The sequence below is a fragment of the Panulirus ornatus genome, chromosome 53, assembly GCF_036320965.1.
Source record: "Panulirus ornatus isolate Po-2019 chromosome 53, ASM3632096v1, whole genome shotgun sequence".
Taxonomy (NCBI): domain Eukaryota; kingdom Metazoa; phylum Arthropoda; class Malacostraca; order Decapoda; family Palinuridae; genus Panulirus; species Panulirus ornatus.
The window spans coordinates 19,931,000-19,944,422 of NC_092276.1; the positions used below are offsets into that span (position 1 = coordinate 19,931,000).

At 41.9% G+C, this 13,423-nt stretch overlaps 1 protein-coding gene across 1 annotated transcript in view; it reads left to right on the plus strand.

Annotated features, from left to right (window-relative positions):
- The window catches only part of LOC139765298 (WD repeat-containing protein 17-like), a 446,388-nt gene that overhangs the window by 223,660 nt on the left and 209,305 nt on the right, over positions 1 to 13,423 (plus strand). Inside the window, exon 14 of the mRNA XM_071692684.1 lies at positions 5,837 to 5,970. Coding sequence (XP_071548785.1) covers positions 5,837 to 5,970 — 134 coding nt within the window. The remainder of the gene's footprint in view (positions 1 to 5,836; positions 5,971 to 13,423) is intronic.

The window sequence follows — 13,423 nt, forward strand, 5'->3', positions numbered from 1 at the left end:
TGTATGTATATACATGTGTATGGGGGTGGGTTGGGCCATTTCTTTCATCTGTTTCCTTGCGCTACCTTGCAAACGCGGGAGACAGAATGGAAAAAGGTGAGAACAATGGAAGTAAGGGGAGTGGGGGAGGAATGGGATGTATTTAGGGAATCAGTGATGGAGTGCACAAAAGATGCTTGTGGCATGAGGAGAGTGGGAGGTGGGTTGATTAGAAAGGGTAGTGAGTGGTGGGATGAAGAAGTAAGATTATTAGTGAAAGAGAAGAGAGAGGCATTTGGATGATTTTTGCAGGGAAAAAATGCAATTGAGTGGGAGATGTATAAAAGAAAGAGACAGGAGGTCAAGAGAAAGGTGCAAGAGGTGAAAAAGAGGGCAAATGAGAGTTGGGGTGAGAGAGTATCATTAAATTTTAGGGAGAATAAAAAGATGTTCTGGAATTAGGTAAATAAAGTGCGTAAGACAAGGGAGCAAATGGGAACTTCAGTGAAGGGCGCAAATGGGGAGGTGATAACAAGTAGTGGTGATGTGAGAAGGAGATGGAGTGAGTATTTTGAAGGTTTGTTGAATGTGTTTGATGATAGAGTGGCAGATATAGGGTGTTTTGGTCGAGGTGGTGTGCAAAGTGAGAGGGTAAGGGAAAATGATTTGGTAAACAGAGAAGAGGTAGTAAAAGCTTTGCGGAAGATGAAAGCCGGCAAGGCAGCAGGTTTGGATGGTATTGCAGTGGAATTTATTAAAAAAGGGGGTGACTGTATTATTGACTGGTTGGTAAGGTTATTTAATGTATGTATGACTCATAGTGAGGTGCCTGAGGATTGGCAGAATGCGTTCATAGTGCCATTGTACAAAGGCAAAGAGTGAGTGCTCAAATTACAGAGGTATAAGTTTGTTGAGTATTCCTGGTAAATTATATGGGAGGGTATTGATTGAGAGGGTGAAGGCATATACAGAGCATCAGATTGGGGAAGAGCAGTGTGGTTTCATAAGTGGTAGAGGATGTGTGGATCAGGTGTTTGCTTTGAAGAATGTATGTGAGAAATACTTAGAAAAGCAAATGGATTTGTATGTAGCATTTATGGATCTGGAGAAGGCATATGATAGAGTTGATAGAGATGCTCTGTGGAAGGTATTAAGAATATATCGTGTGGGAGGCAAGTTGTTAGAAGCAGTGAAAAGTTTTTATCGAGGATGTAAGGCATGTGTACGTGTAGGAAGAGAGGAAAGTGATTGGTTCTCAGTGAATGTAGGTTTGTGGCAGGGGTGTGTGATGTCTCCATGGTTGTTTAATTTGTTTATGGATGGGGTTGTTAGGGAGGTGAATGCAAGAGTTTTGGAAAGAGGGGCAAGTATGAAGTCTGTTGGGGATGAGAGAGCTTGGGAAGTGATCAGTTGTTCGCTGATGATACAACGCTGGTGGCTGATTCATGTGAGAAACTGCAGAAGCTGGTGACTGAGTTTGGTAAAGTGTGTGAAAGAAGAAAGTTAAGAGTAAATGTGAATAAGAGCAAGGTTATTAGGTACAGTAGGGTTGAGGGTCGAGTCAATTGGGAGGTAAGTTTGAATGTAGAAAAACTGGAGGAAGTAAAGTGTTTTAGATATCTGGGAGTGGCTCTGGCAGCGGATGGAACCATGGAAGCGGAAGTGGATCATAGGGTGAGGGAGGGGGCGAAAATCCTGGGAGCCTTGAAGAATGTGTGGAAGTCGAGAACATTATCTCGGAAAGCAAAAATGGGTATGTTTGAAGGAATAGTGGTTCCAACAATGTTGTATGGTTGTGAGGCGTGGGCTATGGATAGAGTTGTGCGCAGGAGGATGGATGTGCTGGAAATGAGATGTTTGAGGACAATGTGTGGTGTGAGGTGGTTTGATCGAGTGAGTAACGTAAGGGTAAGAGAGATGTGTGGAAATAAAAAGAGCGTGGTTGGGAGAGCAGAAGAGGGTGTTTTGAAATGGCTTGGGCACATGGAGAGAATGAGTGAGGAAAGATTGACCAAGAGGATATATGTGTCGGAGGTGGAGGGAACGAGGAGAAGTGGGAGACTAAATTGGAGGTGGAAAGATGGAGTGAAAAAGATTTTGTGTGATCGGGGCCTGAACATGCAGGAGGGTGAAAGGCGGGCAAGGAATAGAGTGAATTGGATCGATGTGGTATACCGGGGTCGACGTGCTGTCAATGGATTGAATCAGGGCATGTGAAGCATCTGGGGTAAACCACGGAAAGTTGTGTGGGGCCTGGATGCAGAAAGGGAGCTGTGGTTTCGGGCGTTATTGCATGACAGCTAGAGACTGAGTGTGAACAAATGGGGCCTTTGTTGTCTTTTCCTAGCGCTACTTCACACACATGATGGGGAAGGGGGATGTTATTCTATGTGTGGCGAGGTGGCGATGGGAATGAATAAAGGCAGACAGTGTGAATTGTGTGCATGTGTATATATGTATGTCTCTGTGTGTGTATATATATGTGTACATTGAGATGTATGGGTATGTATATTTGCGTGTGTGGACATGTATGTATATACATGGGTATGGGGGTGGGTTGGGCCATTTTCTTTCGTTTGTTTCCTTGCGCTACCTCACAAACGCGGGAGGCAGCGACAATATAAAATAATAATAATAATAATGATGATATATATATATATTTAAAAAACGAGATATACATAAGTATACATATGTAAGTAGGAGAGATGGCCAGAGAGCGTTATTGGATTATGTGTTAATTGACAGGTGCGCGAAAGAGAGACTTTTGGATGTTAATGTGCTGAGAGGTGCAACTGGAAGGATGTCTGATCATTATCTTGTGGAGGCGAAGGTGAAGATTTGTATGGGTTTTCAGAAAAGAAGAGTGAATGTTGGGGTGAAGAGGGTGGTGAGAGTAAGTGAGCTTGGGAAGGAGACTTGTGTGAGGAAGTAGAAGGAGAGACTGAGTACAGAATGGAAAAAGGTGAGAACAATAGAAGTAAGGGGAGTGGGTGAGGAATGGGATGTATTTAGGGAATCAGTGATGGATTGCGCAAAAGATGCTTGTGGCATGAGGAGAGTGGGAGGTGGGTTGATTAGAAAGGGTAGTGAGTGGTGGGATGAAGAAGTAAGATTATTAGTGAAAGAGAAGAGAGAGGCATTTGGACGATTTTTGCAGGGAAAAAATGCAATTGAGTGGGAGATGTATAAAAGAAAGAGACAGGAGGTCAAGAGAAAGGTGCAAGAGGTGAAAAAGAGGGCAAATGAGAGTTGGGGTGAGAGAATATCATTAAATTTTAGGGAGAATAAAAAGATGTTCTGGAAGGAGGTAAATAAAGTGCGTAAGACAAGGGAGCAAATGGGAACTTCAGTGAAGGGCGCAAATGGGGAGGTGATAACAAGTAGTGGTGATGTGAGAAGGAGATGGAGTGAGTATTTTGAAGGTTTGTTGAATGTGTTTGATGACAGAGTGGCAGATATAGGGTGTTTTGGTCGAGGTGGTGTGCAAAGTGAGAGGGTTAGGGAAAATGATTTGGTAAACAGAGAAGAGGTAGTAAAAGCTTTGCGGAAGATGAAAGCCGGCAAGGCAGCAGGTTTGGATGGTATTGCAGTGGAATTTATTAAAAAAGGGGGTGACTGTATTATTGACTGGTTGGTAAGGTTATTTAATGTATGTATGACTCATGGTGAGGTGCCTGAGGATTGGCGGAATGCGTGCATAGTGCCATTGTACAAAGGCAAAGGGGATAAGAGTGAGTGCTCAAATTACAGAGGTATAAGTTTGTTGAGTATTCCTGGTAAATTATATGGGAGGGTATTGATTGAGAGGGTGAAGGCATATACAGAGCATCAGATTGGGGAAGAGCAGTGTGGTTTCATAAGTGGTAGAGGATGTGTGGATCAGGTGTTTGCTTTGAAGAATGTATGTGAGAAATACGTGGAAAAGCAAATGGATTTGTATGTAGCATTTATGGATCTGGAGAAGGCATATGATAGAGTTGATAGAGATGCTCTGTGGAAGGTATTAAGAATATATGGTGTGGGAGGCAAGTTGTTAGAAGCAGTGAAAAGTTTTTATCGAGGATGTAGGGCATGTGTACGTGTAGGAAGAGAGGAAAGTGATTGGTTCTCAGTGAATGTAGGTTTGCGGCAGGGGTGTGTGATGTCTCCATGGTTGTTTAATTTGTTTATGGATGGGGTTGTTAGGGAGGTGAATGCAAGAGTTTTGGAAAGAGGGGCAAGTATGAAGTCTGTTGGGGATGAGAGAGCTTGGGAAGTGAGTCAGTTGTTGTTCGCTGATGATATAGCGCTGGTGGCTGATTCATGTAAGAAACTGCAGAAGCTGGTGACTGAGTTTGGTAAAGTGTGTGAAAGAAGAAATTTAAGAGTGAATGTGAATAAGAGCAAGGTTATTAGGTACAGTAGGGTTGAGGGTCAAGTCAATAGGGAGGTAAGTTTGAATGGAGAAAAACTGGAGGAAGTAAAGTGTTTTAGATATGTGGGAGTGGATCTGGCAGCGGATGGAACCATGGAAGCGGAAGTGGATCATAGGGTAGGGGAGGGGGCGAAAATCCTAGGAGCCTTGAAGAATGTGTGGAAGTCGAGAACATTATCTCAGAAAGCAAAAATGGCTATGTTTGAAGGAATAGTGGTTCCAACAATGTTGTATGGTTGTGAGGCGTGGGCTATGGATAGAGTTGTGCGCAGGAGGATGGATGTGCTGGAAATGAGATGTTTGAGGACTATGTGTGGTGTGAGGTGGTTTGATCGAGTGAGTAACGTAAGGGTAAGAGAGATGTGTGGAAATAAAAAGAGCGTGGTTGAGAGAGCAGAAGAGGGTGTTTTGAAATGGTTTGGGCACATGGAGAGAATGAGTGAGGAAAGATTAACCAAGAGGATATATGTGTCGGAGGTGGAGGGAACGAGGAGAAGTGGGAGACCGAATTGGAGGTGGAAAGATGGAGTGAAAAAGATTTTGTGTGATCGGGGCCTGAACATGCAGGAGGGTGAAAGGAGGGCAAGGAATAGAGTGAATTGGATCGATGTGGTATACCGGGGTTGACGTGCTGTCAGTGGATTGAATCAGGGCATGTGAAGCGTCTGGGGTAAACCATGGAAAGCTGTGTAGGTATGTATATTTGCGTGTGTGGACGTATGTATATACATGTGTATGGGGGTGGGTTGGGCCATTTCTTTCGTCTGTTTCCTTGCGCTACCTCGCAAACGCGGGAGACAGCGACAAAGAAAAGAAAAAAAGAATCAGAGTATTATCATTTACACAAATATGCAGTACAGGTTGAGCATCTCTAATCCAAAAATCTGAAATCTGAAATGCTAAAAAATCTGAAACTTTTGAGCATGACATGATGTTACAAGTGGAAAATTCCACAACACATCATTTTTTCATTGTAGTAATGATGTTTCATACTTTTTTACTGTTAACTACTTATGGATGAATTAGTGTAAGAAAATGATTGCTTATCATTAGCATATGAATTTAAAGTCAGGATTGAAGGTGATGCCAAATAACCACAGATTGTCTACATGGGTGACTGAGGTTGTGACACCTTATCTTTCTGATGGTTCAATGTTATGCAAACTTTGTTTCATTTGCAAAATTACTAAAGATAGTGTATGAATTACCTTCAGGCTATGTGTATAAGGTGTTTATGAAACATAATTGGATTTTGTGTTTAGACTTGGGTCCCATCCGCAAGATATCTCATTATATATATGCAAATATTCCAAAATTCAAAAACATCCGAAATCCGAAATGCTTCTGGTCCCGGTATTTTGGGTAGGGGATACTCAACCTGTATGATGTATTTTCAGTCTTTGATATACAATCCTGTGTTTTTGAAATAGATTTTTTTTTCAGAACTGCAAAAGAGTTTTTCCAATGGTCTTCACCTGTGTGGTCTCAGAGCAGAACATCTTCAAACTGCATTGGGAAAAACAGATGTATCACACCGGCCCAGTAAAAAACTGAAGCTGTTTACCGATCTCTTCTGTGTTAGTGTTGTTTGATGTTATCGTTTGGACTTTTACCTCTTTTAGTTTTTCATAGTCTTGTAAAGCTTAGATTCTTCTGCTGTTAAAAACAATGATTTATAGAATTTTTTTTTTTTTGTCGCTGTCTCCCGCGTTTGCGAGGTAGCGCAAGGAAACAGACGAAAGAAATGGCCCAACCCACCCCCATACACATGTATATACATACGCCCACACACGCAAATATACATACCTACACAGCTTTCCATGGTTTATCCCAGACGCTTCACACGCCCTGATTCAATCCACTGACAGCACGTCAACCCCGGTATAACACATCGATCCAATTCAGTCTATTCCCTGCCCTTCTTTCACCCTCCTGCATGTTCAGGCCCCGATCACACAAAATCCCTTTCACTCCATCCTTCCACCTCCAATTCGGTCTCCCACTTCTCCTCATTCCCTCCACCTCCGACACATATATCCTCTTGGTCAATCTTTCCTCACTCATTCTCTCCATGTGCCCAAACCATTTCAAAACACCCTCTTCTGCTCTTTCAACCACGCTCTTTTTATTTCCACACATCTCTCTTACCCTTACGTTACTTACTCGATCAAACCACCTCACACCACACATAGTCCTCAAACATCTCATTTCCAGCACATCCATCCTCCTGCGCACAACTCTATCCATAGCCCACCTCGCAACCATACAACATTGTTGGAACCACTATTCCTTCAAACATAGCCATTTTTGCTTTCCGAGATAATGTTTTCGACTTCCACACATTCTTCAAGGCTCCCAGGATTTTTGCCCCCTCCCCCTCATAGGATCCACTTCCGCTTCCATGGTTCCATCCACTGCCAGATCCACTCCCAGATATCTAAAACACTTTACTTCCTCCAGTTTTTCTCCATTCAAACTTACCTCCCAATTGACTCGACCCTCAACCCTACTGTACCTAATAACCTTGCTCTTATTCACATTTACTCTTAACTTTCTTCTTTCACACACTTTACCAAACTCAGTCACCAGCTTTTGCAGTTTCTCACATGAATCAGCCACAGTTCTTGTTTTACACACTCTTGCTTGATAATGGATGTCTGGATGTTTAAGCTTGTGTTCAAACCATTCATGTCAGTTTTAGGCACATATGAATTTATGATTTTAGTACAAAGTGGTGAACTTCATTTGATAACAGTGACGAATTTTAGTCATGTTATGATACAATTCCAAGACCCCTTTTATGGGGCCCCTGCAGCTTCAAGGCTGGTCCTCATTCAGTAGTAAGGTGGATTTCTTTGGAATGAGAAGTTCTTTGAGAAGTTTGTATCATTTTTCATCCCTTGACAATGGTACAACTTATGTGGATTTAGAGAAAGTGTATGACAGTGTCAAGTGGAATGCTTTATGGTCTGTCTTAAGGATATATGGTACAGGGGAACAGCTGTTGGATGGTGTGAAAGAGGAGCAAGTGCCTGTGTAAAAGTGTATGAAGAATTGTGTGAAATTTTGGATATACATTTGGGTGTGAGGCAAGACTGTGTGAATTCACACGAGCTTTTAAACATGTATGCAAATGGAGTTAAGAGAGATGAAAGCAAAACTAGGGAAAAGGGTTGTAGAGATGGAGTGTGGTTGTGAGATATGGTGGCTAGTGACAAGCCTGTTTGTGGATGATACAGTGTTATTTGCTGAGAGTGAAGAGGAGTTGCAAAAGGTTGTGTGTTTTATGTTGTTTGTAAGCATAGGTGATTAAAGGTAAATGTGAGTAAAGTAATGTAATGGTGTTTTAAAGGTGAGAGTGAAAGTATAGCTTTTGTAAAGCCCTATATGGTGAGAGAAGAAAGTGTGCTAAGCTGTGTTGTACATATGGAGAGGAGAAAGACTATGAGTGGTGACAGAATTTAAGTATATAGGAGCTATCATGATGAGTTTGGTGATACAGAGGGAGAGTGTAATACAGGGAATAGGAGAGTCATTGGATATTTTAGTAGAACATTGAAGGGTAGAAGTGTAAGTATGGAAGAGAAGAAATTATTAAGGGACAACATAGTCCTCCAGACCTTAACCTATGCAGCTGAAATATGAACATGGAATGAGTCACAGAGGTCAAGAATCCCAGCTGTGAAAATTGATTATTTGAGAAGAGCATATTGTATGACTAAATGAAATAAAGAGAGTAATGAGAGGGTGTATGAGAGTTTTCGTATGGCAGGGAGTACAAAGGAAATTAATCGTAGAGTGGGTGAAATGTAATATTTTGAGGTGGTTTAGGCATATGGAAAGAATGTAAGATGGGTAGTTGATAAGGAGTTTGCATGATAATTCGATTAAAGGGGCTGGTGTGAGAGGAAGACCACCTGTTACATGGGGGAATAGAGTGGAAGAGTACTGGAGGCAAAGAGATGGGGCTAGAATATGTGGAATGGTGTGCAAGGGAGGCATGTAAGGACAGGGATAAGTAGAGACTCTTTTGTCATAGCCTCCTCCTTGAAGGGAGTTCCTGGAGGGAGCACCTTTCAGAGATATAATTAGATAGATAGACAATACAAACTCACCAAAGCTGACTTTTCTTTTGCTGTTTAAGCTCATGCAGGTGGAGTTTGGTAACATCTATTTTAGACATATGCATTTATTTACATTTCATACTATATTTTTAAAGAATGGTTGCTATAATAATCACAAGAGTATTTATTGAAGTGTTAGGGTTGAAAAACCTCTTTGCATGCCATGGCTCAGGAATAATGTTCTTGCTTGTTTTCTGAAGGGGCTTGGTTTGATCCAGGTTGGGTCATATCACATGTAACACCAGGGAGGTGAAATCACAACCCCTCCCCACCCCATCAGACAGCGACAACAGGCAGGCAGGTCATGAAGGCTTGTCACACCTCGTTCTTATAAATAGGCAGTCACCAAACCATGCCACCAGTCTCATACAGAAATCACTCAAGGAAAGTAAATGAACTTCATAGATATATCATTGATAGGAAGGATGGGGGAGAAAAAATACTTCCCACGTATTCTCTGCATGTCGAAGAAGGCAATTAAAGGGGGCTGGAATAGGGGGCTGGAAAGCCATCCCTCCATGTATTTTAGTTTCTGAAAAGGGAAAAAGAAGAAGGAGTCAAGCAGGGAGAGCTCAGCCTCCTCAAAGGCTCTGATTGGGGTGTCTGAATGCGTGTGTATGCAATCAAGATGAGAAGAAAGGAGAGATAGGTATTATGTTTAAGAAAAGAAACTTGGATGTTCTGCCTCTGACTGAAATGAAGCTCAAGTTAAAGGGAAAGAGTTGTTTAGAAAAGTCTTGGGAGTAAAGTCAGGGGTTGATGAAAGCATTATTCTTGAAAAAGGAGTTGTGGGGGTATGTAATAGAGTGTAAGAAAGTAAATTCTAGATTGATGTGGGTAAAACTGAAAGTGGATCGTGAGAGAGATGTGTGATTATTGGTGCTTATGCACCTGTTCAAGAGAAGAAAGATCATGAGGGGCAAGTGCTTTGGGAGCAGCTGAGTGAGTGTGTTAGCAGATTCTATGCATGAGACCAGGTTTTAGTGATGGGTGATTTAATGCAAAGGTGAGGAATATGGCAGTTGAGGGTTTAATTGGTGTACATGGGGTATTCAGTGTTGTAAATGGAAATAGCAAAGAGCTTGTGGAGTTTTGTGCTGAAAAAGCAAAAGTGATTGGGAATACCTTGTTTGAAAAGAGAGATATACATAAATATACATATATGAGTAGGAGGGATGGTCAAAGGGCATTATTGGATTAAATGGTAATTAATAGGAGTGTGAACAAGAGAGTTTTGGATGTGAATGTTCTGAGAGGGGCTGCTGGAGAGACCTCTGACCACTATCTTGTGGAGGCAAAGGGGAAGATTTGTAGAGGTTTTCAGAAGAGAAGAGAGAATGTTGGGGAGAAGAGAGTGGCGAGGCTAAGTGAGCTTGGAAAGGAGACTTGTATGAGGAAGTACCGGGAGAGATTAAGTGTAGAATAGCAAAAAGTGAGGGCAAATGATATGATGGGAGTGGGTGAGGAATGGGATGAATTTAGGGAAACATTGATTGGTGGTGCAATGGATGCATGTGGCATGAAAAAGGTGGAAGGTGGGCAGATTAGAAAGGGTAGTGAGTGGTGGGAAGAAGAAATGAAGTTCTTAGAGAAAGAGAAAAGAGGCATTTGGAAGATTCTTGCAAGTAAGAAGTGCAAATGACTGGGATATGTATAAAAGAGAGCAGAAAGAGGTCAAGAGAAAGGTGCAAGGGTTGAAAAAGAAGGCAAATGAGAGTTGGGTTGAGAGAGTGTCTTTAAACTTTAGAGAGAATAAAAAGATGTTTTGGAATGAGGTAGATAACATAAGTAAGATAAGAGAACGAATGTGAACATCAGTGAAGTGGCAAGTTGGGAAGTAATAACAGGTAGTGATGAAAAGAGAAGATGGAGTGAATATTTTGAAGGTTTGTTGAATGTGTTTGATGATAGAGTGGCAGATATAGAGTGCTTTGGTTGGGGTGGTATGCTTAGTGAGAGGGGTCAGGGAGAATGGTTTGGTTAAGAGAGGAGAGGTGGTGAAAGCTTTGCGGAAGATGAAATCCAGCAAGGCAGCGGGTGTGGATGGTATTGCAGTAGAATTTGTTAAAAAAAAGGGTGTGACTTTGTTGTTAATTGGTTGGTAAGGATATTCAGTGTAAGTATAGATGTTGGTAAAGATATTCAATGTATGTATTGATCAGGGTGAGTGCCTGAGGAATGGCAGAATGCATATATAGTGCCATTGTACAAAGGCAAAGGGGATAAAGACGGGTGTTCAAACTACAGGGGCATAAGTTTGTTGAGTATTCATGGGGCATCGTATGGGAGGGTATTGATTGAGAGGTTGAAGGCATGTACAGAGCATCAGATTGGGGAAGGGCAGTGTGGTTTCTAAAGTGGTAGAGGATGTGTGGATTAGGTGTTTGTTTGAAAATAGTATGTGAGAAATACTTAGAAAAACAGATAGATTTGTGTGTAGCATTTATGGATCTAAAGAAGGCATATGATAGGGTTGGTAGAGATGCTTTGTAGAAGGTCTTAAGAGTATATGGTGTGGGAGGTAAGTTGCTAGAAGCACTGAAAAGTATTTAACAAGGATGTAAGGCATGTGTAGGGGTAGGAAGAGAGGAGAGTGATTGGTTCCCAGTGAATGTTGGTCTGTGTGATGTCCCCATGGTTGTTTAATTTGTTTATAGATTGGGTGGTTAAGGATGTAAATGCAAGAGTGTTGGAGAGAGGGGCAAGTATGTAGTCTGTTGTGGATGAGAGGGCTTGGAAAGTGAGTCTGTTGTTGTTTGCTGATGATACATCTGTAGTAGCTGATTCGAGTGAGAAAGTGCAGAAGGTAGTGACTGAGTTTGGAAAAGTGTGTAAAAGGAGAAAGTTGAGAGTAAATGTGAATAAGAGCAAAGTTATTAGGCTCATTTGGGTTCATGGACAAGTTAATTGTGATGTAAATTTGAATGGAGAAAAATTGGAGGAAGTGGTGTTTTAGATATCTGGGAGTTGATTTAGCAGCGAATGAAATCATGGAAGCAGAAGTGAGTCACAGGGTGGGCAAGGCGGCGAAGGTTTCAGGAGAGAAGAAGAATGTGTGGAAGGAGAGGACGTTATCTTCGAGAGCAAAAATAGGTATGTTTGAAGGGATAGTAGTTTCAGTAATGTTATATGGTCGTGCGGCATGGGCTATAGATAGGCTTGTACTGAGGAGGGTGGATGTGTTGGAAATGAAATGTTTGAGGACAGTATGTGATGCGAGGTGGTTTGATCGAGTAAGTAATGTAAGGGTAAGAGAGACGTGTGGAAATAAAAAGAGCATGGTTGAGAGAGCACAAGAGGGTGTTTTGAAATGGTTTGGGCACATGGAGAGAATGAGTGAGGAAAGATTGACCAAGAGGATATATGTGTCGGATTTGGAGGGAACGAGGAGAAGTGGGAGACCAAATTGGAGGTGGAAAGATGGAGTGAAAAAGATTTTGAGTGATCGGGGCCTGAACATGCAGGAGGGTGAAAGGCAGGCAAGGAATAGAGTGAATTGGATCGATGTGGTATACTGGAGTTGACCTGCTGTCAGTGGATTGAATCAGGGCGTGTGAAGCATCTGGGGTAAACCATGGAAAGTTGTGTAGGGCCTGGATGTGGAAAGGGAGCTGTGGTTTCGGGCATTATTGCATGACAGCTAGAGACTGAGTGTGAATGAATGGGGCCTTTGTTGTCTTTTCCTAGTGCTACCTCACACACATGAGGGGGGAGGGGGATGGTATTCCATGTGTGGCGAGGTGGCGATGGGAATGAATAAAGGCAGACAGTGTGAATTGTCTGCATGGGTATATATGTATGTGACTGTGTGTGTATATATATGTGTACATTGAGATGTATAGGTATGTATATTTGCGTGTGAGGACGTGTATGTATATACATGTGTATGGGGGTGGGTTGGGCCATTTTTTTCGTCTGTTTCCTTGCGCTACCTCACAAACACGGGAGACAGCGACAAAGCAAAATAAAATAAATGAATATATATATATATATATATATATATATATATATATATATATATATATATATATATATCTATCCCTGGGGATAGGGGAGAAAGAATACTTCCCACGTATTCCCTGCGTGTCGTAGAAGGCGACTAAAAGGGGAGGGAGCGGGAGGCTGGAAATCCTCTCCTCTTTTTTTTTTTTGACTTTCCAAGAGAAGGAACAGAGAAGGGGGCCCGGTGAGGATATTCCCTCAGAGGCCCAGTCCTCTGTTCTTAACGCTACCTTGCTAATGCAGGAAATGGCAAATAGTTTGAAAAAAAGAAATATATATATATATATATATATATATATATATATATATATATATATATATATATATATATATATATATAGTTTTGGAAAGAGGGGCAAGTATGAAGTCTGTTGGGGATGAGAGAGCTTGGGAAGTGAGTCAGTTGTTGTTCGCTGATGATACAGCGCTGGTGGCTGATTCATGTGAGAAACTGCAGAAGCTGGTGACTGAGTTTGGTAAAGTGTGTGGAAGAAGAAAGTTAAGAGTAAATGTGAATAAGAGCAAGGTTATTAGGTACAGTAGGGTTGAGGGTCAAGTCAATTGGGAGGTGAGTTTGAATGGAGAAAAACTGGAGGAAGTGAAGTGTTTTAGATATCTGGGAGTGGATCTGGCAGCGGATGGAACCATGGAAGCGGAAGTGGATCATAGGGTGGGGGAGGGGGCGAAAATTCTGGGGGCCTTGAAGAATGTGTGGAAGTCGAGAACATTATCTCGGAAAGCAAAAATGGGTATGTTTCAAGGAATAGTGGTTCCAACAATGTTGTATGGTTGCGAGGCGTGGGCTATGGATAGAGTTGTGCGCAGGAGGATGGAGGTGCTGGAAATGAGATGTTTGAGGACAATGTGTGGTGTGAGGTGGTTTGATCGAGTGAGTAACGTAAGG